Below are 27,533 nucleotides of genomic sequence, written 5' to 3'. Positions count from 1 at the left end.
GAACTGAGGAAAATTACCTACATGGATATGGTTTTGGAATTTATGTCATTCACTTTCCATTAGGATATTTTTAGTGCAGAGACAAAGGCAAAAGGTGCAAGAATACATGCAAGAACACATTTTTTTTTTTATCTTTTTAAAATTTCATTTTACCTGATACACACTGGGAAAGAACATTCTTAAAACAGAGGTGCTCTTTAAGCATGCAAATACTGCAGTATTGTTGCTGCATCTAAAAGATGCACTAAGTGAACCCAGAGTAAAAATCAGAACTTTGTACCTAGTTTGTAATTGCAGCAAATGAAATTAAGGAGAAAACTAAAGATTAAACATCCAGTCCTTTAGCAAAATGTTAAAGCCCTTCCTTTACTTGATTTTAATGTTTTGTTAGCCCTGAATGGTAGTATTAATAAACCAGTAGTTACAGATAATGTTTTTATTGTAAATAAATGATTGAAGGTATGGTCCAAGTGTGAAAGGATTATCTAAGAGCATGCAAAAAATGGTAGCTATAAATGTACCTGTGTACAGCACAAGTGAATTCTAGGCAAGTAGTATAAAAACAGGGAAATTTTATCTGAGAACAAAGTTACTTAACACTGGAGCCTGTTAGAAACTGATACCCAGCTAACTCATTACTCTAAGCAGAAAAAGCAAAACAGGCCATCTCCTGAATGAGGAACCCAGTGTATGTTATCAATTTGTAACATTCCCATATTCACCTCCTCTTTCCCCATTTTCCTTCAGAGGGAGGAAAGAGTACAAGCATTTGAGGACCAATCTTTCTATTTTAAGAGAGTATTTTGCTTTCAGAGTGAAAGGGATTAACCACTGCAACTAACACTGCTATGACAAATTATTTCTTCTCTAACTATTGCTGTAAAATGCAAAAGATCTTACAGATAATATTAAGTATAGCAGTGGGATGGCATAAAATGAGACTTCCCCATCAAATAAAACTGTATGATTCATTCAGAATTCAGTACGAGGTCCAAGCTGTGAAGTAGTAAGTCATTCACTCACTAAAGAGAGCTAAATCCCCACTGTTTGTTTCTGGCCAAGGGACTTACTCCCMGCAACCACAGCAGAGAGTCACCATTCTAGGACTTCCACACGTGGTGAGCACGTCAGGGAGCAGGTTTGAGAGCTTTGACAGCTTTCATATCACAGAAACTCTCAAAATGGTCTCCATTATATCAAAAACTAAAATATTTTAAAGATGATTTAAAGAGACCCTTGTAATTACTGTATTCCCACAATGATTGCTACACTAGAAATATGGTAAGTGCAGTTCTCCACAAGAATGAAGTCTTCCCACCACTTGGCTGTGACTGAACTAAGCAAAACTAAGTGAGCATTCTCAATTTACGTTTTCAGAGACACTAATCCAATCTAAATAGTCTCCTTCCTTCCTCTGGGTGTGGTTTTTGCTAGAAGCGAGACAAAAGTCTTGATCTCACAATTTCTCAGTGTTGACTACTACTGACGTTCTTTCAACTCTAACCCATATCAGCATCTCTAAGTAGTTTCCTTTTCTTTCCATGAACAGGAAGCTAGATGCAAATCAGAAGCTCATGCTCACATTCTCATCACTGACTAGCACAGTGGGGTGTTTAAAACAAATGCTGGAAATATATGGGCTTTATATATCCTTGTCATATACTATGAACATAACTCTACATCAAGAGTTTATTTTAATGCCAGGCATTTACTCATCTCTATGCAGGAAAGTGGAAGGTGTAGAACCAGTTTCTGCAGTTCACAAACTGCTCCTCTCGTTGAATTTGATACAAAACCCACAATAAAGTATAAACAAGCATGAACCCATCATGTTCATGCAGCAAAACAGATAGCACTGGAAGTCAGTAGCTGAGCTGCTGTCATCAGAAAGGATAATATAGCCTTGGGAAACAATAATTACAGTTACTCAATTTGAGAAGTCATGGATGAAGATACATGGAAAGCCCTTCAAAAGTTACTACTGAACAGGGATTACAATCAGCCTGAGACATCTTAGTCTCAGGTCAATGATTAATATTTATGCCTAAAAGTGCACTRAGCCATTCACATTTGCAGCTTTACCTACATGTTTCATGTTTAGAGAGAACAGAAGACAGACCAACTTTCAGCCTGACCTACTGTGAACAAAACACATTAACCTCATTTGGTTAAGTCTGGATTTGTATCAACATATAAAGTTATACGTACAAAACGAGTTTATGTACATAAAAATATTGTATCAATGTAATTCATACAGTTTTTGAAGAGTTACAAGGTTTGCCTCACGTCACCCCAATAAATACTTTGAAAAAAAGTTCTATGTGAATGAAAATACARGATGTTGCAAACAGACCTTCCTTCCCACTTTCACTGCTGATCCTCAAACAAATAAAATGTAATGTACATTCATTAAAAACTATTGCATATAGAAAAGGAAATTTACAGAAAGGCAAAAGATTCAGTGAGATATAACTATTGTTTACTTATTTAAATAACTGCAAACACTTCCCCCCCATCTGTTAGGTCTACTGTTTTTTTCCAACCTCTATATTGGAAAAACAGAGAACAGATGGTTCCACCAAATACTGTTTTTAAAGCACTATTCATATAAYGAAATAAGAAGCTACTGGTGAAATGTTACTTAGAATGCCAGGAAGAAAAAGGAGAAGAGAACCCTAGTCCTCCTTTACACGAAGGAGACAAAATTAACAGACGAGATCTGGGTACATATGTCTAACGTTTTTCCATTTGCATCTTCACATTCCCAACACTTCTGGGCATGATTATATTTCCTTTACTGAATAACAGAGCCCACAGTGAAGACAGAAGCATAAGTGCTTAAACACACATTYTACCTAAATCTAATGATAGCTTAAAAATTCTAAATATCCACAACTGTCTAAAAAATACTTGGGGGGCAGGTGTGGAAAAWTAACTTGAACATTCAGAAACAATAAATCCCCTAAGCACAAAGTTACAGTTATCTGATAGTATGTTGTGGCATTCCACAAAGTCAAATTCTCCAAAATCAAACTCTTGAAAGCCAGGAAAAAAGAGRAATTCATTCAGAAATACTCCCCAAACCACATGACTAACACACATACATACTAGCCTATATTGAAATGAACAGTTTACATCTGACTTCGAGTMAGGCACTTGGAGTGCGCACCACTCCATCTTTTCAACACGCAGTTCCACCTATCTCCCCATGCAGCAGTCTCATGATTAAGGTAAGAAGTCTCAAAAGGCAAGGTAATCAYTAGCACCAAGATTTGCAAGGGTTAAAAAAAAATTAAAGAAGAAGAAAAGATAGATGAGGCAAGAGCTCAAAGCAAATGGAAATGATGCATTTATTTCCCCTCTGTCCACATAACCAACCCTCATCTGCTTTGGGTTATAAACTCTTCAGGGCAGCGACCCCATCACCTCCTTACATTCATGTAAAAGCGCCCTGCGTATCTATAGTGCTACATAAATTATATGTTTCTTGGAACAACATCTAGGCTTTGTCTGGAAAGGGCTTTGCTTGCCTATGAGGCATGATCCAAATGTTRCAGAACTCAATGGAAAAACTCCACCATCAACCAAAAACGGGCTTTGGATCAAGAACAAGCAATAATTTCATATTACTCTGATGGAATAAATTAGGACAATAATATATACAGCAAGGTCCATACAGATTTTTTACATAAGATGGTACGTAACACAACAGAGCAAAGCWATTCATGCTTATTTAATTCATGCCACTGACCTGCAGATCACTGAGGTCTGCAAAAAAGTCATCACATTATATACCTATTTCTTGTTAAAATATTGCTACCTTCCAATTGTTGTGAAAGATCCATGTTAGACTATGTTAGGGTTTTTCTGGAGGGTAGATAGAGAAGAAGCAGTACTACCAAAATAATAGAAGAAAGCATGCTCAAGTTCTCACTTTTTTTTTTTTTTTTTTTTTTTTTTTTTTAAGTGACACTACAGAAGAACAGGCAATGTATTTTTCACTTTCTTATATTTAATTCAGGGAAAGAGGAAGAGGCACTTCATCACTTGATTCTTTCCCCCATGGCAGTGTGGAAGTGGTAGCTTACTTTGCCCACTGCAGCCAAGAACTGACTGAAGGACAGTGGCTTATTCYGCAATTCCACTAGCAATAGCTGCTCTGTGAAATAATGCATTTAAAACTGTTATTAACTCTCAAAAGTTAGAAGTTACAGTGAACAGAGCAGTTCACATCTACCGATGTTCTGCTTGGTAATGACAGAAAACAGTACTGCTAACTCATGTTTGCAGGCCAGTATAAAAGAGCTCTTAGCAGCAGAAACCTCACGCTAACTTAAAAGAATTCATTCTTTAAAAACACAATTGCTCCATTAGAGCATACCATATAGCGTCACCGCCCCAGGCTGTCCCTGTCTGGAAGCCSTGTTCACGAGCACAGGAGCAAGTCCTGCGCYGCCGCGGTGGAGCTGCTGCCCTGAGCAGTGCTGCCCTCCCTGGCCCAACGCCCAGCAGCTACCTGCGAGGCCATCAGCAAGCCATCAGCCCYGTCTCGCTCCCTCCACAACTGGCTTCTCTCCTCCTCTTCAGTGCATCTCCTGACGTACAAGATTRCCTTCTTGAATCTCTGCCTCATTTCTGTCATTTCAGCATTTATATGAGAAAGCCTTCCACATTGCACCCCGCTTCCAGCCCACACTAACTTCAGCACGTTGTCTAAGAGCAGAGTTGGTCAGAAAGCATCACATGCACCACACTGCAAAACACACCCTCAGCTCTCCTTGCCGCTCTGAAATGATGCGCCTCCCCTCACCTTTTGACACACAAGTCTGTGCCAACACAGCCCTGAGAAAGCCTCATTCCAAAGACTTTTTAAAATGCCTGTAGCGTGTAGCTTCAAATTCATACCAAGTCCTGGTCCTGGCACCTTGGTCTGCAATGCATTTCTAATGTCACAAATCCTCCTCCTCACTACACAACCTGAGAATACACGGAAGGATTCCTCACTATACCTCCAGAAACTCTGCTTTGTTCACTTCACATGAGAAAGGAAAAAGCAYAACTCTGATTAAAGGAAACTGCGCAGACAGAGACAGTGAGTAAGCTATGAGCAACTGTCCAAAGATTTTTTTTTTGAACAGAAGAGAAAACTCGCAAAGAAGATAGTTTCCATCTGTTTTTATTAGCTGTAGTATGGTGTATATGTACACAGAAACTGTAGTCACCTAAAAATAAGCTACTGAGTTGATTTGACAATATAAAGAACAYTAGCCAAAGTGAAGCAGCTTTAACCTGTCACATCATCCACATCATACCTATGCAGTAATTATGCAGATATATGACCTTATGTCAGTATAGGCAGACGATACACACCCACTACGGTTAAGTAGACAACTCTTATTCACATACTTCAGTGTTTCAGCACACTTCATTTCCCTTTTAAACTTCTATTTCCTATTAAACTCTTTTTTTGCTATAATACCAATCACTACATAACTGCTGTAATATACATTCCATTTATAGTAAATACAATAATTATACATACTAAATACAYAATCCACTCAACCACACAGACAGGAAGTATTTTGCATTTAGCTTCAARACTTAAAACCTGTTTTATTCTGGTGTGAGAAAATGCTGTATTGTAAAATAACAGTATGTACTTTACTCTGACATTAAAGCTTAACTTTCCTTTCTCAAAAAGACAGTTTGACAGTATACACACCCCTCCTCACTAGCCTCGATCAAAGCATCTGACAAGCTTGCTCCTACCGGATAAAGTATTCTTCAACATCTAAAAAGAAACTTTTTTGTAATATCACTTCCATTATAAAAACAACCAAAACATGCAAAATATGTCAAAACTGCTTGTCTAACAGCCCCAAACAAAAAGAGTTTCAAGGCCTTTCATTATACAGCATGAAGATTGACATTGTTTTCTCTATCATACAGGAAGACAAAACAGTTCTTCATTTTTATTTGCATAATGTATGTAGATTTTCATTAATGTAACACAAACAACATTTTATGCATTATTCTTGAAAAAATATGCTGCTTTGCARAAGTAATTTCATAGTCATTACTCTTGACCATGTTTCTCTTTGTAGTTTAGTTGCTGCAGAACTATTTTTTCCAGCCCTTCCGTGACTCTATAGCTGTCTAACCACAAATTTTATTGAATCAGTGTGGACCATGCATCTCCTTCTTATAAGGACTCTGCATTTCTTGTCCAAATGTTTATGCTTTCAATAATACCACAATACATTTCATGTCAATATTTTGACAAAAAAACAAACAAAACCAAAACCCCACTATATTAAACTCATAGCAGGATGCAGTGTTTATCCATAGACACATAAAAACTTTAAGATCAGCTCACATCATCGTTTAGGCAAACTCTCTTCTATTAATCAAGATGACTTTTATAAGGCATATTTTGAGGWTTTAAGGTAAAGAATAATTATATTGCTTGTGCAAATGAGAGTAAAATACACCAAAGAATATATTTGGTATCACATCCTATGCACAGCTGATGGTTAGTAGATATGTTAAATGACAAGAACAAATAGAAATATCTGATCAATATAGTGGAAACTATCCMATATTAAGCTTAATTAGTTGACCTCATGAATGAATAACAGGGATAATTTTTCCTCTATATCACTGCCATTATAGAATTAAAGTACCTTTCTTACCTTCTGAAAAAAGTCTTCCCCACTTTTCCCTTTGCCCTCAGCAGCAGCTGTCAAAAAAGAAAGGCAATATCTGGTTACAGAGTACATTAGAGAAAACTTACAAGTTTTTTACATAATCAGTGAAGCCATGCCACTAAAATTATAACTCCAAGTATTGTTTTTCCCATGTAGTAAGCATTTCAAACTTTGAAAAAAATGGCAAATACTTAGAACAGCCTTTTGTAGTCATTTACTGAAGTTTGGGCCCAGATGGATGCCTATATTTGCCCAGTAGAGGTATCTATATTTTAGTTCCAAAGTAAATATGATAGTTTAAGTCTAATGAATTATTCACATTGTACACTTCGCCAGTTAATTGTACCAATAGGATGCTTAGAAAAAAGCTAAAAGTGCACAGGATTTGCTATACCAAGATTAAAAATTAGAGKGGGAAAAAAACACTCACACCATTGTGCTTAGCCAGAATGATGTTAAAGTTTTTCCTCTATCCTACTTTTTTTTTTTTTTAATATATCAAGGTTAAATATAAAAACTTCATGCAATACTCACTCCTGGGCTCAACTGAGAAAACATCACAAAATCTAAGTATGTATTAGTACTCAAACATTCCTTTTTCATTTGTCATTTAGTGACTTTCTGCACTCTTCAGCCAGACAGTGATTACGAGCGACAACATTCAATGCAGCAGCAAATGCAGCCCTAGGTRCTGCTGCTAGCTACGGTGCCATCGTGCAAACCAGACGTATGGTCGCGTTGCTGAACACTAAAGAATCATACTCGAGAAAAAAGAATTCAAGCAAAGAGTGGCACTAGACATGGCTACTGGCACAGCTAGGCAGCTGCGGACAAGTAAGAACTGGTCACAAAGAGAAGATCTTGACCTGCTTAACCCACCAAACTGAAGGCCAAAAGATGAAAATTGTGAGGTCTGTGAATCAAAACGCTGCATCTGAAAGACCRTATCAGGGAAAAGGGGCATCACCACATGTGCATGTGCCAGCACCTGCGGGTACCCCTGCACRTCAGGGCTGTCTTGACCACACAGCGGGGACATCCAGATTTAACATAAGGCACAGCTGACATTAGGAAGAGCGAGTATTAACTAACCTAAATATGTGGAGGCTGCAAAAAGTGTACAACCTTGAGAGCACTTTTCAGTTGGAAGACAGTAAAATCAGAGGAAACAAACACCAACCCATTTCAGAACAAGGCTTGTAAACTTCTGAAAAGAGACCATATAAATCACTGATGTCAAGATCAGGACCTCTGCTAGGTCTTGGATTCTCTCCTCTGTGTATTTAAATCCCTAATTGTACAAGTGTGATCATTTAGGTTAACTAAATAGAAACACACAACCGTTTGCATATGTTGCAGCTTGTGTGTGTTGCAACTTGAGACCTACTAACCAAGTCCAGAACCAAAGCTAATCACAAAAAGGATAACTTCCTTTTCCCAGAAAAAGCTGCCTCCATATGGAGCTCCAAATGCAGAAAGTTTCCCAAATTGTGCCAGGCTATTGAAGCAACAAACTCGCTGTCATTGTGGCTCTGTATTTCTCAAGCACAAACTAAACCTCTAGTTTGTCCCACTATCACAGCTTCAAAACTCTTTGTTTGCAGCTTAGTCCTCCCCTTGCTCTTCAAATTACCTGAACAAGTCCAAAGTCGTATCGACATTAACTCACCYAATGCAGTCAACCTAAGCAAATGAACATGACCAAGACAACACAACCTAGAGGTATGCCTTCCAAAGGGTCTCCTTCCGCATTAAGCGAGACTAMTCCTTCTACCCCAGAGGGAGCAATGCCACTACAATAAAAATGTAAAAATGTATGAAAGATGAGCTTCTCCCAGAACACCAATAGCAACATTTAAGTATCACAGATAAACTGTACACTTCAGTCTTGTTTAATACAATTCAGAGGTTCATATTATTTAACTCAAATATGGTTAAAATGAAGGTGCTGAATGAAGTCTACCAAGCAATTGTCTTGCTGTAGGAGCAATTTCTGAGTCCACTRGTTCACAAATTTGAGTGTAACACAACATTGTCATCACCTTCAAAACTTGCAAATGCCTATAACAGAAGAGTGAACCAAAAACAAGGTTGTCTGGAAGCAAAGAAAGTGATCAGAAAAGATTCAAGAAGTTTTTCAGATGTACAAGCCACAGATACTAGCAAGACAGACGACTAAACACTGACTTCATTTCTGATGGCAGCCATTTCATCAATGTACATCCTTACAAGTTTTTCATTAGCTTAGGAATAGTATGAAATGCATTAGGGAAATGAGTAACAACCCACTGTATTTAAAGTGAAGCATATGACCAACATGCTTTTAATCAAAGTACAGAAGATAAACTTCAAAAAAAGAATACAAYTGATTAAAAGGCTAAGCTGTAGTTTTAAGAATGGCCAGATTTCATTCCAGCTACAAATATATGATCTCTAAACTGAATACACATGAGAGATGGATTAGACAGTAGCAGATATGTTCTGCAGGGTATTTAAATAGAATGCTAACATAGCAAATTCCAGGATTTTTATTGTAGTTTATTTTTAATTTGCATCATTCTGGTGACCTGACTTAYGGCATAGCCCATGAAATACTATACAGACACAAAAGAGATCAACAAGTATGGAAAAAGGAAGAAAGGAAAGGAATTTTAAATTGGGTTCACAAGAAAAGAAAAGCCCCCAAAAAACACAGAATAATGAAGTTGGAGCACATGGCACTTTAGAAAGATCTTTAGTTAATACTCAGTACGTTTTTCAGTTGTTAAATGATTTAAAATAATTTTTCATACCAAATACTTGTTGCATATTAAGGTGATAGTGTGTAACAGAGACAGTAATAACTATGAACAAAGACAAACACTCAGAATTGTGGCTCAAAGTACTGAGTTAGAACGATGTATTTCACTAATAAAGAAAAAGGACCCCCTACACACTATWAAAAAAAAAAAGTTAGAAACCAAAGCAAGATAATCTTCATGAAGTGCTGGATTTCCTGTTAGATTAGTATTTTTCCAGCTATTTCCTCCTTTTACCCTTCCTCCTTCCTCTTTAGAGAGCTCTTTGCATCAATGATGCTGGATAACTATCTTATTTAATTTAGCTTCTAAAAGTTACTGCTTATTTCTATGAGGACAAGTTACAATTAACAATAATTATCTATTTCATCAGTAGTTTATGAAGTCTGGGATGCTACCTGTATTTGCAATTTTTAAACCTATGTTTTGCTCCATATATGTAAGGTTTAGCACGTATGTGAAATTCATTATTAACCTGGAATTATTTTGAAATCTTTTTCCTCTCCAAATCAGTCGCTTCTGAAAACAGTAAGTGTTGCCAAACACAAGGAAAAAGATATCCCTTTATTTACTAATTGAAAGGCTAAAGGTTTTTTTTCCCCCCCTTCATACACCACAAAAATTCCATCTTTTGTAGGGAAAGAATTAAGAAAAGCATTCCAGAAATTATGAAATTTACACAAAGTCATTAAAAGTCAAAACCATTTGACTGCTCACTACAAAGAGCTGCAAAATTCAGTAAGTCATTGAGGTTTACCTCAATCAAATAAACTGAGAAAAAAGCAAGTGTTAATTTGTGTCTACAGCTTAGGAAAACACACCATCACTGTTTCCTAGGTCCCTGCATCCTAAGCTCAACCTCTTTCTGAAGAAATCAAGAGTATTAACCCCAACTCTCAAAATAAGTCTCATTTTTGAAATATTATTTTGAAAAGCTTTTCGAATTTACCTCTGAGGGATGTATTTTGGTAGATTATTTTAGTAATCCTACTAATAGTAGTAAAAGTGTTGTTATGAAACCAACTTCACTTYGAAAAGCAAAATTTGGAATTCTCATATAGAATTTTCAAGCCAAGACAACAAGGCTTTGGGAGCATGGGATAGGTGGGAGTGGAACACAGAAAATGATTCTTTTTTAATTCTCTCCAAATAAATCTATATGCCTTCCATAGGCTAGAATGCACCATGTAATCCATCTGATTATTAATCTTGAGATAAAGTTTCATACTATAATAAACAAAGTTTTGCTTTTCCAACTTTGTAAATAGAAGTAATGCCTTCAAAACAGTACATTAGTAACAAATAACACAGAAAATTAAGTGAATGCCTAGCACTTTTTATTTTTAAATTAACAACAGTCCTAACCTAGGAAATATGTCCACAAGTCCAGTTCAGTTATTTAACAGCTTGCTAAATTCCATTTCAAATAATGAATAGGAGAAAAAAATAAAAAACACAACCCCCCCCACATTTCTGGGGTTTGCTTCCCATCAATGCAGGTTGCTAAAACCACCGTTATTCCCAGTTACAACAAGAATGCTTTAAAACGACAAGCCCAACAAGCTATTTATGGCAGACAGACTTATTTTAGAAAAACACTTTTAGCCATGAAAAGAAAAAGCCTTTGGTGCTCATGTCCACCTTGTTCTTCCTGGGACAGCACAACYTTTTGCACAGCCAAGTCAGGTACCAGAGCTTGCTTCAAATTCAACAGAAAAAGCAGCTTTTACCAGACCTGCATGCACCAGCTGTAGGTGTTCATACATCCAATGCCTTGAGAAGGGGCCACCAGATGGAGGAGTTCTTCCATGTCTTCTCCAGACCCACAGGCTCCTCTATCTGGCACATCTGGTGCCACAAATATGACCCAAGTAGAAAAAGAGCACTTAATTTTCTAAGAGTGCATCTTACAGCAAAAATGCTACCTGTCAATGGAAATCCTGCTTGAAGTCATTTCAATATGTATAATGACAACTGATATGCAAGCAGTGTTTCTGATGAGAAACACGAAAGCATCAGTGCTTCGACAGTATTTCCAAATGAGCTCTGAAATTCTGGCCTGGTTACTAGCCACAGACGAGCACTTCACCCTTCTGCCAAAGGCTCTTGTCCCCAAAGCAGACTTGATAGAAGCCAGATCAAACCAAATGGTAATTAATACAAGGCACCGAACAACAACCTGTTCATCTCTGCCAACCTCTGCTACTCGGGAAATGCCATCATCTTAGAAACAGGATTTATTTTATGGTACTAAATCATTCAGTTGACTTTCACAAGAAAAAGTAAGATTATTTTTACACAAAATCCTAACATCGGTTTCAGAAGTATGGAAAAAAGACTATGTAAATGTGCATGGTAAGCATTTTGTATTTTAAGCTATACTCTGTTTATTATAATTTCTTCCATACCATGAAATATTTAATATCAAGTTTTTGATTTTCAAGATATATTGGATTGCCAAGGTTCTGTCCAATACAAATATAAAAGAGTTGAAACAGGTGTTAACCATTATGGTACCCATGAAGTACACACGTCTTGTCTACTTAATCACCAAAGTATAAAAAAAGCTCAATTGTAATTTGTTGCAAGTTCACACACAAAAAAGCAAAATTTTACTTTATGTTATTTTAATTATGAAAACATTGTTATAATATAGGCCATGTTTTAAAGGAACTGAGCCCAAGGTACACAAAGTCAGCCTTCTTCAAATGAATTATTGTGATGTTTTTTTGTTGATCACACATCAGTTTTGCGCCTTATCTTCCAAATTCTGGAAATTGTTATTGAAAATGTAATATACATTTATGAACTTGCTTTTAAGTTGACTAGTATCAAGAACTTCTTCCTTCATCTGTGTTAAAAGACTATGTTTATACAGAATGTAACATGTTCTGCTCTTAACATTCCAGCTTCACAGAAACACAGAATTATTCCTTCCATCAAATAACTCTTCCAGAGAGGAGATAATGTAACTAGATATCATTTGAATTTCAGTAAGATAATTCAACTTTATGGCATTTCATGCAAGCATAAAATAAGATAAATAATGAGCTATCTTTCACTTTTTCCTATCTACTGGATGAGAATGATTTCATGACACTTGAGTCTGCCCTCATTTTTGATCTTCGGATGTCCTCAGAGATTTGATCTTTTCTGAAACTACCACAAAAAGGTGCTAACTACATGGTGATATTTTTCAGAAATAGTTATTAAGAGTAAAAACAGTGATATTTTTCAGAAGTTACCAAGCTGTTTATCACATTTAAAATAACATTTTTCATTAAACAGCCTAGGCCAGAAACCAACTGACAAAGATTAGGTTTGTATATGCACAGAAGTCAGACCATAACCCATACATACTTTGAAAGCTTGCTCATATCAAGCAAAGATAAAGAATTCCAACCCACAGGCTACAGAGTTTAGCTAAATTACTTAAAATAAACCTTTAGGAAAAAAAAAAAAAAAAAAAAGCACACGTTTATAAAAAAAAAAAAGACCTTAAGTTGCATTTGCTGAAATCCAAACAAAACAAAATCTGACATTTTTCCTGCAATTCTAAAGCTAGTCTCCCAGATTTTAGCTTAAAGAATATGAAGTTACATAGGGAAAAAAAAAAAGTTATGCTGAAATGAAAGTCTGGCTAAAGAAGAAAAAAAGATAACAAGGCCTAAATAAACAAGACATTTGCACAACAAACAACTTGAATTCCATTTTCCAATTGATTTTTCACTAGTGTACCAATTACATATTCCTCTCACTGGAAAGTGCCTTAGATTCTCTGAGACTTGTTCTTAGTTTGGTTCAAGTTATAGACACTCTTCCACTAACACAATTAATATTGCTATCATGGAAAGACAGAACCTTGCTATTATGAAAAAATGAAGAAAGTCCACATAGTAGTCTGATCTAAGTGACAAAAACAAAAAAATCATTAACTTTATTAGAGTAAATTTGATCCAATAGCCTGAGATATATGCCAATCTCAGCAGTCAAGTAGCTTCATAAATGTGCCCAAGTTTTCCAGAGTCAATGAATGAAAATCAGACTSTTTATGTATGAACCTAAGACAGTTTCTAAAGTACCCTCTAAATTATGAAGCTGTTCAGCATAGACAGGACAGAGTAAAGCCACAAAGACAAAGGGAGGTAGGCGGTAGGAAGGATAGAGGGAATTGAGGGGCAAAAACTGAACAAACTAGCAAAAGTATAGCGGTGCATCTAGCATGCTGACAAATTTGCTGGGTTGGGAACTACACAACGTCTGCAATACTACATACATTTCCTAATGGTATACGTATCCTGCAACAGATGGACTCTGGAACTGAAGGTGAAAAATTGGGCATATCATCTTTCATTAACAGGTTAAGGACATTAAAAAAAAATTTAAAAAACAATGAAGACATGCATGATAGAACTTACAAAGTTTATACGTGACCCTTCGTGCTCTCACAGAGCAGCCAAAGAAGAATTGGAAGAATTTCCGTGTRTTCAGAAAATGACAGTAAATAGATTGTTAAGAAACTAGACATTTTTGGGTGGGTTCCACTGTATCTCCTTCTGTTAGATGGAATTTGATACACAAACTACTAAGTTATTCATAAAAAGGCCAGATGTGCTGTAACTTCTGATAAACATAATTAATTCTGGAAAAAATGGGCTCTAAATATAAGGATATCCTCACTATCCTACATATGACCACTCTGGAAATCCTATGTCTGTGGCCTCTTTTCAACCTACCTGCTAGATGGATGAGGTTTTTTGAATCAAAGCCTAGATCATCTGGGCACACATTTAAACAGACACATAAGAAGTCTGCATTCTTCATTGTCCTCAAGTCCACGCTTATTCTTAGTTACAGCACCATAATTTTTTTTTTTTTTTTTTTTAAGAACTTTTCACCCTGCATACTATAATACAAATAAAACTGTTGGAACATGAAAAACATCCTAAAACAAAAGTTTAGAAAACTTCAGCTATATGATTTGTGATGAATAAAGAGAACAATGCACAGAAAAGGGAAACTCTTCAAAGAAATGATTGCTTCCACTACCAAAAGATAAGCAGCCCATTCTGGAATCAGAAATTAATATAGTTGATATTTGAAGAGCATATTTAGGGGGTTTTTTGTTTGTTTGTTTTGTTTTGACAGGTATAGCACTTTAAAGGAGGCAAGGAGGAAGATGAAAAAACCCAAGAGAAAGAAAAAGTACTGTTCAATTGTCAGGCGAGAAAAATAATTTCAACTATGTCACTTCCTTTAAAAAGTTTGAGGGGGGAAGAAAGTAAAGTATGATAAGTTGAGCTGTCTGCAATTACAAATGCAAGAATATCTGTATCAGCATTACCTGAAAAGGAACAGACAACTTTTCAGTATGGTATGGTAAGAAGTGGCAAGACCTAGCAACAGAATTATCTTAGCTGAAAAGAAAAGTGGACTTAAATATGGTTTTTTTTTTGCTTGTTTAAGGCTGTTCAATGTTACTAGAAAGAGCTCATGGCAAAATAAGAGAACACTCACTAGCAAACAGCATTTGATCTGACATACCAAGGAGACAAGTACAGGAACGTGCACACTGCTCATGGGTGACAAGTTAGATAAATACGCTGAATACATTGTATCTTTTGATGCAGCCCTAAAAGTGTCAAAACTGCATCCCCAAGGAGAAGGCTTTCACTTCCACTGTTGTGCATCCCACAGCAGGGAACRAAGCCACCAGTCTTAGGAGATACTGAAAGCCAACACAGCACAAGATGACGACAGCAACAACCCTATCCAGATAGGCTATAAAGACCAATAGGACATAGATTTTGAACAAACACTCCTGATGACTGGCTCCTGGTTTCTTTAAAGACTGCATGGATTTGAGGGTTAATAACATCAGGAAAAAAAAGAATCAAATTTCATTACAGGCTACTATTTGTCAATTCTTTTCTCCCTACATCAATATTTTTAGAATTGCCCAACTATAAAAGTCCATCCAGAATCAATAATTTAACACATAACAATTGTAAATTTAAGCTATATCCCAACAGATTTTTCTGGATTTGTAAAACAAATTTATCTCTAGAGAAAATGCTGCCTGCCAAGTCTCCACATAGAGAAAGTTTTTTTGTTTATTTCCATAGGCAAGTTACAGACTAAAGACAGAATGTGAAGCAGGGGCGGCTCTGGGAACCCCACTTTCCCAGTTGGAAGCCTCCCCTTTAAAAGGCACACGGGACCAGCTTCTCCAGGCAGCCGCAGAATGCCTCCTTATGTGACGTGGAGCATAATAGACTGCTTGGCCAAAGATTTAAGATTTCAATGAAGATGAAGGGAATTTTTCAGTTCTTGCCAGCTCCTTTTAAGAATGAAGCCAAGAAAACTGACTAGCTGCTAGCACTGTATTACCTGATTAAAACTATTACATTAACTGCTTCAAACTAACTTCTTCAGAAAAAACAAACACACACAAACAAGTCACCTGTTGTCACAATTACTTTGCTTCTCATCCCTTGCACACAGAAATCCTAATAACAAAATCTTCCCTTAATGGCTTGGTTACGATTGCGATGTTAGAACTGCGATCAAAGATCAGGGAATCCAAAAAGAAATGTAGCACAGTAATTACTGCTAGTCTAGTCCAACAGTATGCAAGTCAATTCTACTCAGTGCTTTAACATATTGGGTGAAATATTCCTGAAAGTCTCCTGCATCAGCCTGCAGAGGCATCCGATGATTCTAACATTGCCTACAGCAGATGTGCCAGCTGATGTTTCTAGATGAAATTTTCAACTTCTCCTCTACTTTCATCCCAACTTTTATCAACTTTTTCAATTTAATGCTAACATTTCCAGAGCTTGTAGCCTGTTCAAGCTTTTCTCATCTCACTATCAAAATCTGGGCTGAAAACAAAGCTTCTTCCCGCTTGAGATACTCAGCTGTCCAAACATAGGCTTTTTACTCTTTAGTTTTCAGCTTATTTGAAAGACACTGTATGCCCCCCACTTTTCATCAAAAAGCTTCTGAAGTATTGATGTTTGAACTATGGTATTTGTCATTATGAGGGTTCATTCCTATATCTGAGTGGTGGTTAGCATAAATTAACATACTAGATCAGAGAGTAAATCTGCATTACAGCTGAATATACTGAAGAGCTATGTGAGAATCTTCCATTTGGTCTCATTTCAACAACTGTATGAGATTAAACCAGTGGGCATCCTTCTGGAAACAGCATAGGACTTGTATGAAATTTCTTAGATAACAAAAATTGAACCAATGTCTTCAAAAAATGTTACTTGAGAATCTCCTCAAAGCATAATTGGTCCAAAGCTAATGCAAAAACTCCTTTTCATGTTTGTAAGAGTTTTTTTTTGTTGTTGTTTTGTTTTGTTTTTTTTAAGTGGCTAGAATTATTTTAGGCCACCTATGTAGAAAGCGTAGCAAGCCACAGGGCTGTATGCAAGGAGATAAGAGCTCAAAGGAAAGGGAGATTTCAAAACAGTATCTCAGCTAGAGCAGCAATAGTCACAGATGATGTTGAGTATTATTCTGAAACAAGAAAACCAGCCGGCCCATTACTGTAAGTATTTATCTCCCAAGAAAAACCACCTGTACTGAGATGTTAACAGGAAAGATTAGGTGGTTTGGCTTCGGTCATTTTATTTGAAGAGTTGGTTAATTGCCTCCTTCCTTTCAATGAGCCTCCCTTCAAATCAGTCTTCCAGGAAACTTGGGACCCTGCTGTTGAAATTATAAACCAGGCAGAAACAATTTTCACATTATATTAGTTTGTTCCAAATACTGTGTAGGCACAAAATGGAGCACAAAGTCCTGACATGAAGTCAACAAGAAGGCAAGAACACTCTCGCACATGAAACACTGCCTAGATAMTACCAACTCCTTTGACCCGTGATCCAAAGAGAGGTAGTTTTGGAGGAGACAGCTAGAACAGAGCTGCTCTCATAGCTGTAGGAAAAATCTCACCAATGTCCCACAGGACATACAGCTGTTATACAATAGTTCTTGTCACAGAAACGAAAAGCTATTTACCGAGGCAACCTGTTTTCCATTGCTGCACGATTACTCCCCGACACAAGGGAGCAGATCAAAACAATGCAACGGGGTTAATCCGTTCCGGCCACGCTTTCACTCGGCCTACCACAGCTCACACCCCTCSTTCTGCTCCGACTGCCTTCTTGCTGTTTGTCTGAGAGCTAACAAGCACCTCCTCATGCTGAGTTCAGCCAGCAGTTTTCTACCTAAGACATTCAGTGAGAGGAAAACAAAAAGCTGGAAGACAAGTCTTCTCTTTTAGGCTCTAGCGCTTTTCCTCTTCCCTGAACCTAGTCACCATGGGCTCCTCAGAAAGGAGAGCACSAGCTGATTGTGCAGCCTCCCATATTGTCACACAGCTGGGAAGGAGGCATACTGTTGAGTCAAAATACTGTCGTCAGGAAAAAAAGAGATGCAAAGCCTGGCATTTTCCTAAGTACTCTGCAGCAGGGCAGCCCGAGTCCCTGGATGCAGCAGAGACACAGAAACCCTTAAGGAGTACCTCAAGAGGCAAAACYTCTCCTGCTGCCAGGGACCGACGGATCTGACTCTGCCCCCAAGCTGCAGTATCCATTTAACAGAACTTGCTGTTTACAGGGGAAAGAAATAATTTGAGAAGTGCCCCAGGGGCTGACTGAGGATAACTGCCAAATATAAGAGCTCTGCTCTCAGCAGATTGATGACTAGGGATATTCCTTCCATTTGTTTAGTGCTCAACTTTCCCTCAACGCACGACCACTTTTCTTGTCAGGTATGTGCACAGATACTGTATGATTCATTACATAGGAGAGAAGAATGTAGAAAGGCTGTAAAAAAATTAGAAACAAAAACCCTACAGATTTGGATAAAAATGTACACAATATTTTTCTGATGGGCCTGCTTATTATGAGTCATTCACAGATGTGGAGTTACAGGATAGAAGCCAAGATTAAGTCAAAGACAAAGCTTTATACAGGAAACCAGTTTAAGTCTGTTTCAGTGCAGGTTACATATTGAGCTACAAGGGAAAAAAGCCTTTCCAAAGAGTAATGAGACACTGCGCATTATCTGGAACCATTACACTGAAAGAGATTTTGCAAAATCTCTTTCAGACAAGGACAGAAACATTTGGAACTGAGAGGTCTCTTCTCTTTCTAAAAACAAACCAACCACACACTCACCAGCTTCCTGGAGGTAACTAGAGTATTCAGAGAATAGAACAGAAATAGTTACCTTTTCCTGCCTACACCACCCAAAATACCACTCTCCTATTTCAACCCCCATACAGTGACACCCTCCCCTCCCAACACACAGTATCCCGGGGAGTTTTCAAGGATGCAGACTAAGCATCTTTTGAAGATCTCTCAATTCCTGTTCCTGTATGTATACAGTGTGTCTAAAACTTCGTATTAAAAAGAAGAAAAGAAACACTCAATTCCAAATACGTAGGAAGCTTGATATCATAGTATCAYAGAATGGTAAGGTTGGAAGGGACCTCGGGAGATCATCTAGTCCGACCCTCTGCATAGCCCCATACACGGATTGAACCCACGGCCTTGGCATTAGCAGCACCATGCTCTAACCAACTGAGCTAAACCTGCCCCCTCTTTTTTTTTTATTTTTTTTTTATTTTTTATTTTTTTAAAGAGCGTTTTGGATGCTTGTCCTTTTCTATCTTGCATTAACCAATTTGAAAACAAATGGATCACCTCAGATATAAATTCTTTCCTAGATACCATTCACACGTCTTTTTTGTTTCACAAACAAGGACGCCTACAACATACTTTGTACTCAGCTTTAGTGTTCAGTACTGACTGTACTATAAATAATCAGCATGAAGAAAATAAGTTCTACTAATTATCAGAAAGTATTTTACAAATCTGTAAAATTCCACGTCATAAACAAACATAAAATGCCTTCATTAATATTCCAAATATTAACCATCGCATTCACTTCCAGTTTTCATAATGGCATAGTATTTTCTGTCTCTAGAAAGTAAGGCATGACTGCTGAACACTTCTAGAAGTGCACTGTTGGAAAATTTAGAACATGACTTCCAGCTTAATATAAATCTGTGACTCTTCTAGATTGGATTTATAATGTRTATCACTGCTGAAACAACAACTAGAGCAGTGTCCGCTTTATACAACCATTACCTTAAGTATCTACTAAAGTAAATCAGACTCTTACATTTTACTCCCCCTGCACAGAAAAAAAACAGAAGTCTAAGTTTACATACAGAAAAATGTGAACCCACTAAGATACTTTTATATAAAGCATACCTGAGCTATAGACTACAAAATAGCTTAGGGCAAATGTTAAAAGCAATTCAAGAAAATAGTAAGATATTAAGATACTGATCCTGCGTAGATTTAAATATATTACTAAACCGTAATTAGTACATGTATAAGCACTGAAATAACGCATTGCCATAGTTAATTAAATCAAAAATGAAGAAAGAAAACCTCAACTTCAACACAGAAGCTAAATGTCATGCCTGCACGTAAGTCAACCTATGGCAATGCATTATCTGTGTCTATTTGTACTGTTCACAGCTTTAAAATAGTATTTTGTTGTAATACAGCTTACTGTTAGCTACTGCTGTTATTCAGCAATATCTAACAATATTTGAATAAAATCAATTCATGTTTCATTTAAAAAAAATCAATTTTAGTTTTGAACATGAAGGAAAGCTTTGCTCTGTATTTTGCAATGCACAGAACTAATAACAATACTGTGCACACTAGAGACTGTAGAATAGTTGTATGAAAAAAACAGAGTGGGACAGATCACCCAAAACAATACTTGGAAGGGAGAAGATATAGGAAAAAGAGGAATTTATCTATATATCAAAATTAGAGCTATATATCACCACAAAATGTGCTTTAATTTGCATGTATTTTCCCATATATTAGAGACACAAAGAATCTAACTTACAAGTTATCACAAGAACATGGCAATATTAAGTTACTTCTCCAAACTGCAGTTTACTCACAGTATTAAAATCTTTCTGCTTTTAAGAAAACTACGGAAATGAAGTAATTGTTTAGGTAAGAAGATCAAAGCACAAAAAAAATATCTAGACCTTTCTGGTAAAGGTGAAGAAGTTTTATTTTCACAGCTGTTTATATGTCTACATTTTCAATTTTTCTTATGATCAGTTCCCAAATTAAAAAAACATGCTATAAACAGCTGCCAAATAAATGATTAAATGTGTGTACACACACGTGTATGTGTGCGTGTGTTCATGCACAGACACACAGTGAAGGAAGAATGCTGAAATTGTGTAATTCGGATTTCTAGATACAGTTTACAACAAGCCTCTTTTATATTGCAGTGGTCAAATCTAGTAGGGAGCCTAACATCCATACTTGCTCTAATCATTCTACATCCAAAGTCTTGGACAGTATTAGCTATTAAACATAATTTATAAAGTCTCAGTGTTGTAGACTGTTCAGCAGAAAAAAGGACAGCTAGGTTAAGACAAACAAAAGCATTCAAAATTTTAGACAGATAGAGGAGACCAATTAGAAAAACTATACTAACTTTATCTCATAAGTTACATTATTCCATTTGGGAAACCCCATGTGCTTGTTCATCGAAGCAATACTATGTATATAAAAAGTACTGGACTGAGACATCATATATGCCTACATCCATGGGGAAAAAAAAGTTTGCTCTAAAGTGAGAGCAAGAGAACACATTATAGACAGAAAGATGCTTCACAGAAGTTCTGCATTAGCACTGGCAGATGCCTAATTATTACTGGCATGTTTTTCTCAGCAGGTCTTCCTCCAGAAAATACATTTCCAGAATATTAGCAGATCCTTGTGAACTTCAGATGGATGATAACTACATTCTCCCAACAACTGTTTTTAGTCCGCTTTTCGTCAGTACCTCCAGAAAAATTGAGATATATTATTCTCTGCACAGGACACAAGGATTAATCTTAYCAACTGCATACTGTGGTCAGTTTACTACATAAAGTTTGTGAAAATGTAAATGATCCTGTCAAACTCACTTCAAGAGTGGAAGTAAGAGAGGCAGAACTTCAGCTCACACAAGCAAGCAGCAGAGCCTCTGATGCCATTACAATTTCCTAGAGAATTCTTTACAGTTCAAAGTTTGACTCTCCTAGGTGCTGTAAAATCCACAAGCTTCCTTAGATTGCTTTGGAATAGGATGCATCTCACATGGATGCAGGACAATGCTAGTATTAGGAAGTTGGGCTTAATCCATATACTGTAAAGGGTCACTGGAAAGGACTAACTTAGTCAACCAGAAGAAAAAACATTAAGTAGTACTGACTGCTCCATTCACCTTAGAGCACTGTTCTAGGCTGGGAGGCATGTCCATGGTGATTCCTCCCAAATTTAGGCTGATCTCAACAGGAAAACACACACACACCCACCACACACCAGCCCTCAAGGATGCAAATATGGCGATATTTGAACAAATACAAGATATCAACAAGCTAGGGTAAAGATTATCACCTACTTTATAACTCGACCATCAAATCCCAAACTTAAATTTCTGGGACACACTAAATACAGAAGTCAACTGTGCTCAAGTCAACTTCTGGGTTCATCTGACATCATTTTCTTTGGTTTCTAAACGATGTATGGGGGGCACAGCAGAGGCACTGAAATACAAAGTGTCCCCCTCTCCACCTCAGGTATTTTTTTCAGAAGTCAGATCTATTAAACAAGATGACCTTCCCGATTTCCCCCCGCCTCCCCCTGCCATGTGCTATGTCCTGGCACATAAATGCAGGAACACTCCCATGAGACTAAAGCCCTGGTAGCACCTTGGGAACCGTTATATTTGCAAGGTGAAAAAACAAAACAAAACAACAACAACAAAAAATAGTTTGTGCTGTTTAGTTTTCAGAAAACAAACCTCTAATTCATGCACAGGTTTAAGCAGTCAAAGTGGATCTAGCAAGACAGCTCTAGCTATAAAACTCTAAACCAACATCTCTTGTGAATATGTACAACAAGATCTGAAAATCAACATTTGCAAATCAGTGAATCTCTTACTCAAAGTCTGTTAAACGAAGCAAGTTGTTTAAAAAACAGTCAGGATAGCTAGGAAATGGAGCAGTGTTCTGAAATGATGTTGCCTACACAAACAGACTCAAAATACGTTACTGACATCCTAAGGCCCCTGCTTACCCCGCTCTTTAAAAGGGAAATAGACCACAGTCTAGCCCCTCCTCTAGCTAATTCACATTTTTATGAACATAAAGCTACTTCTAGAACTGTTGTTTACATAAAATATATAAACCAGAGAAATACTACAGTACCTCATTTACACAAACTTGTGATACAGAGCAGGAAATGCAAACTTAAAAGACTGTATTTAAGCTAAATTCACTAATGACTATGACTAAACAAGAAAGAATTGTTTTGAGGTGAGAYAACTAATTCTGACTTATGTGACTTGTTTATCTATTAACCTTGAGCATTTTTGAAACCAAAGCTCTTCATTTCCATTTTTAAGATTCAGGAAGAAGTCTTGCTTAGAAAAGCTGATACAATATCAAAAACCTTTAAGTTCAGGCAAAATAAACTGGAATGAGACTTGCAAACTTAAAGGATATAAAATGTCAAGCGTGGGGAAATGAAAAACTCAAACAAAGAATGTGTGATTTCTGCCAAAATCTAGAAAAACAAACGATAAAGGGTAAGGAACTAGTATTTGGCCTACTTCTGCCTCCAGTTCCTGTGTGGGAGCTTTAACTCAAGAAATACTGTATTTTTGCAAACAAAAACAATATTAAGTAGGGAGATGTTAGTTCAGCTGATGTAATGTGATGCTGTGTTAGGAATAGTTTGTATTGTTTCTGCTCCACACTAGTCAGATACTTTTTAAGAAATTGTTCAGGTGAGTATTTTTTCTTCTGTTTCACATCAAATATCAACTCCTTTTCCAGTATTTACACAGTAATAAAGTAACTTGCATTCATGAGAAATAATAAATTAATCAAAACCTGAAGTATATAAGAAAGTTAACACATCACAAGGCACATTTATAATAAATGACCAGTGCAAAACATGCAGTTGTGTTGCAGTTAGCAATGAAATGATAAGCTCACAGTTTTTGTCTACACTGGGGATTTCATGTCCTTTAGCATTTCCTATCATGATATTTACCACCATAAACAATCCCCTAAAGTTTATATTAACATTTCTTTTGTTTATACATACATGCTCAGTACGAACGCAAAAAGCTTACTGAGGCTCAAGTACCACATTAAGTGCCCCTTATGTTGCATACCACCTTACTCCTCAAAAAATACTCAACGACAGCCTGTAAGACACCTAGTAAGAAAACCCTCATAAGGTTTATAGCTCTTTGAAATTGCAGATTTTAAGCAGCAGTGTGACAAAAAAAAAAATCATTATTCTTTATCACAAAGCACAGAATGAAGTTACTACCCATAAACATAATTGAACTTCTATGCACAATGTACTACACATTTTGTAATACTTTTGATCACATCAACATGTTGTACTTTTTGCAAAATACCACAGTTTTATAAATATTGTTCATGTGTTTCATGCCTGCATAAAGCTTTTGCCAAAATGCCTGGCTTTCTTAGCGACGTGGAAATTACACTAATTTGGAAGGAATGTCAGTGAACCAATAACAGAAAAGGGAAAAACAAAAAAATACAAACCAGAATACTTTTAAAACCTTACCTGTTGCCCTATTCATTACCTACCAATTTGCATTTATTGTATAAGTCATAACTAACCAAAATAACTTAACATACACAGACATATTTAGATGTCAAATACAAACAAATTCACTGCCACATCTTTAGGGTATATTTTATAATGAAAGAGAATAATATTATTTTAAGGACCTCATAGTGAATGAAAGCACAACCACAGCTAGTTGCAGGACAAACAAAACATCAATGAACTCTTTTTGAGGAACTTGTTTCAAACATTTTCTCTTACCATAGCAAGATACATACATACATATATATATATATATATATATATATATATATATATTTTTTTTAAACCAGCAGGCTCATCTACAGGAAATCACGCTTTTATTGAGCAGGTATGTAAGTATTGATAAGTTACTTTAAAACAGATCAAGAAATAACTAACCTAAAACATGAACTTACTTAGCAAGTAAGCCGAGCAAAAGGAGCCATATTATCCAAAAGTCCTTATAAAAGAAGCATAACACACATAGTTGAAGAACACTTTAAGTGATCATTCTTTAAAGTAATTCTAACTAATAATGACAAAGAATTATGAGAGAAAAAAAAGTGCTCCTTTATTTATAGAGTAATATTTGTCTGACATATTCCTAGTTGTATCTGATTTATACAATATGAAATACATAAGCTATTAATTAAAATAATCAAAATTGTAGTTTAAATGTGGGAAAACAAGAACATTATATAAATACTCTATTTTTAATTCAGGAGCACTTTTTGGTTTTAAACAGGCCAGGACCTTTCAATTGCACACCTACTTGCAAAGAAATAGTTTACTTAACAGCAGCGTGAGGTAGCTCAAAATCAGCATTCCTGGACATAAGTATGGACTGGCTCAGGCTTATCTGAAGGAAACAAGTCACCCAGCAGTGACAAATAACTATATGCTTCCAGCAGTCACCAATAGTCATCTTCAGTCAAAAAAGATAGCCTTTTAATGTCCAACTTAAGTAAGGATAAGCCGTATCTATAGGCATTACTTTTGTTGGAGAGTAAAAATACAATGGCATCTTTGTCACTCATGAGCCAGAAGGAACACAGTTTTATATTTCAGTTGAAAACCAAACCAAACAAAAATGGAGAAGAAATTAGTCCCACTGCTTATTTGCTTGGATTTAGTTGCTGTGTCTCCTAAGCACTGCTTAGTAGTTAGCAGAAAATACAGCAAAACAGCCTTTCCCCAGTCCTTAATCAGACTGAAGTAACAAATGCTGAACAGGTTTGTTTTATGTTCTCATCTGCCAATGTCTGTATTAAGAGAAAATACAAGAAAGTGATAAATTATGTAAAGCAGGAATATAAAATCCCCTTTAAAAAGTATATAGTTTAGCTAAAAGGCAAACATACTATAACTCACTCTGTCTTTCTTCTGATTAAGCTACATTAACTTTTAACAYGAAAATGCAATCCATGCAGGCAAATTCACAACAGCAGAAGAACCTAAATTTTGAAGTCCTCCATTACCTCCTCTGGCTTTTATCAAGCCCTCACAAAGTTTGTCACAAGCTTATTTAAATTTACACTTCTGTAAACTTCTGCACATTGACTCTACCCTCTAATGCTTCTTCCTCTTATGATTTAAGCACGTCATCTACATCCTCCCTCAAATTATAAATACGTTACAGCATCATAGAATTGGTAAGGTTGGAAAAGACCTCTGGAGATCATCTAGTCCAACCCTCAAACAAGGGGCCCGTACAGGGATTGAACCCACAACCTTGGCATTATTAGCACCACACTCTAACCAACTGAGCTAAACCTAACCCTGTTATCCTTAATATATCAAACGCTTCCCCCCTTATTTCACCCTTCCTATCCACACGCAGTGGCTCAGGACAGATGGTATGAGCCAGAGAATACCACATCGGTATTCTCAGATTCACATGAATTAGGCAAAGCCTAGAATAACGTTGAATAATGCTGCTAAAATCATCCGAGGTGGGGGGGTGGGAAGAACCACACACATGATGAGCCACCAGCTGAAAAAAATGAAATTTTAGAATATCTGTCTTCACTAAAAAATTGCCAACACTACAGATTCTCCCACACACACACCCTCCAAGGACAGGAAGAGAAGACCAGAACGAGGCTTTCTGATCAAAAAATACTAAGGAATTAAAAATTTAACAAGTGATTACAATCTTTGCTTATAGCCATACAAAGTAAGGATATACAAAGCACTACAGCAAAATATAAACTATCCACAAAAGATTCCTAACATTCTTCTTCCATTACAATAGTACAGACTTCAAGATGTTCCACAATGAACTACAGCTTCTTACAACGCAAACAGCTAACGGGGCGGGGGACGACAACACACACACACACAACCAGAAAACACATTCTCTGTACAGTTGAAATAGATTAGCTTTAAGACTAAGCAGAAACAGAAAATTGAGCCGAGTCAGGAGGTGCTACTCCAGTTTCTCCATCAAACATATCGGAAAGTTTGTTTTGTAAGTTTTTAAGCAGAATAAACGGTATCTTAAGACTGCAAAAGACTGCACTAGAAGACAAAGAAGATTAATTACTGTTATACTTGCATAATTTCCTCGTATCATAGTTAAAAACCCCACTTCCAAGCATGAAATATTTTTTGCGTAAGAACTACCCCTCGAAAACTAGAAGCAGTATGCTATAAGCAGTCTTAAATCACAAAGGCTTTGAGAACGTAAGGACAAGTGGAATTAGAGCGGCCTCTAGCAGAAGAGCAGAGGCTCAGCTCTCTGGGTTGACAGTATTCCCACTTTCATGGTATGGATGCAATGGACATGAGAAAACACAAGTGTTTTCAGCGCATAAAAATCTTCCTAAAAACGCAAGTGTGCGCCCAGAACAAGAAGTGCACAGCTGCCTGGGGGTGACAGTGATTATTACTGGGGGTAAAGGGGAAGCATGACAACAACTCTTAATTCAGAGAAGAGCAGCATCTTACACCTACTCCAAAACAACAGCAAAAACACAGGCCTATGTATGAGAAGCATCAAAGTCTCCTACTATTAACTTTACATTATCAAGGTCTTCCTGTAGTTACAACTGATCTGCAGAGAGCTTCCTAGCTTCTCAGTTAGCAGACACTCAAAGCTATTTGATATTCATGTCTACTTCAATTGAAAAAGAAACTTAAATCTATATACTCATGGAAACGCAAAATTTCTCAACAATGTGGACCACACTGTCACACTGAAAAGTTTCAGTTCTAACCATGCCTTTATCTACTCAATCACAGAATAGAGTGGTTCTTCCAGGAAAGAAGATTTTAGCTCCCTGATG

General features: G+C 36.7%; 1 protein-coding gene across 1 annotated transcript in view; it reads right to left on the bottom strand.

Annotated features, from left to right (window-relative positions):
• BICC1 (BicC family RNA binding protein 1) overlaps window positions 1-27,533 on the bottom strand; it is a 111,976-nt gene that overhangs the window by 69,962 nt on the left and 14,481 nt on the right. Inside the window, exon 2 of the mRNA XM_085323661.1 lies at window positions 6,693-6,739. Coding sequence (XP_085179787.1) covers window positions 6,693-6,739 — 47 coding nt within the window. The remainder of the gene's footprint in view (window positions 1-6,692; window positions 6,740-27,533) is intronic.

The sequence above is a fragment of the Rhea americana genome, unplaced genomic scaffold (genome assembly GCF_003343005.1).
Source record: "Rhea americana isolate MKP2758 unplaced genomic scaffold, rheAme1 scaffold_86, whole genome shotgun sequence".
Classification (NCBI taxonomy): domain Eukaryota; kingdom Metazoa; phylum Chordata; class Aves; order Rheiformes; family Rheidae; genus Rhea; species Rhea americana.
Note: the sequence above shows the minus strand (reverse complement) of the source record. Positions and strands in the feature narration are given on the sequence as shown.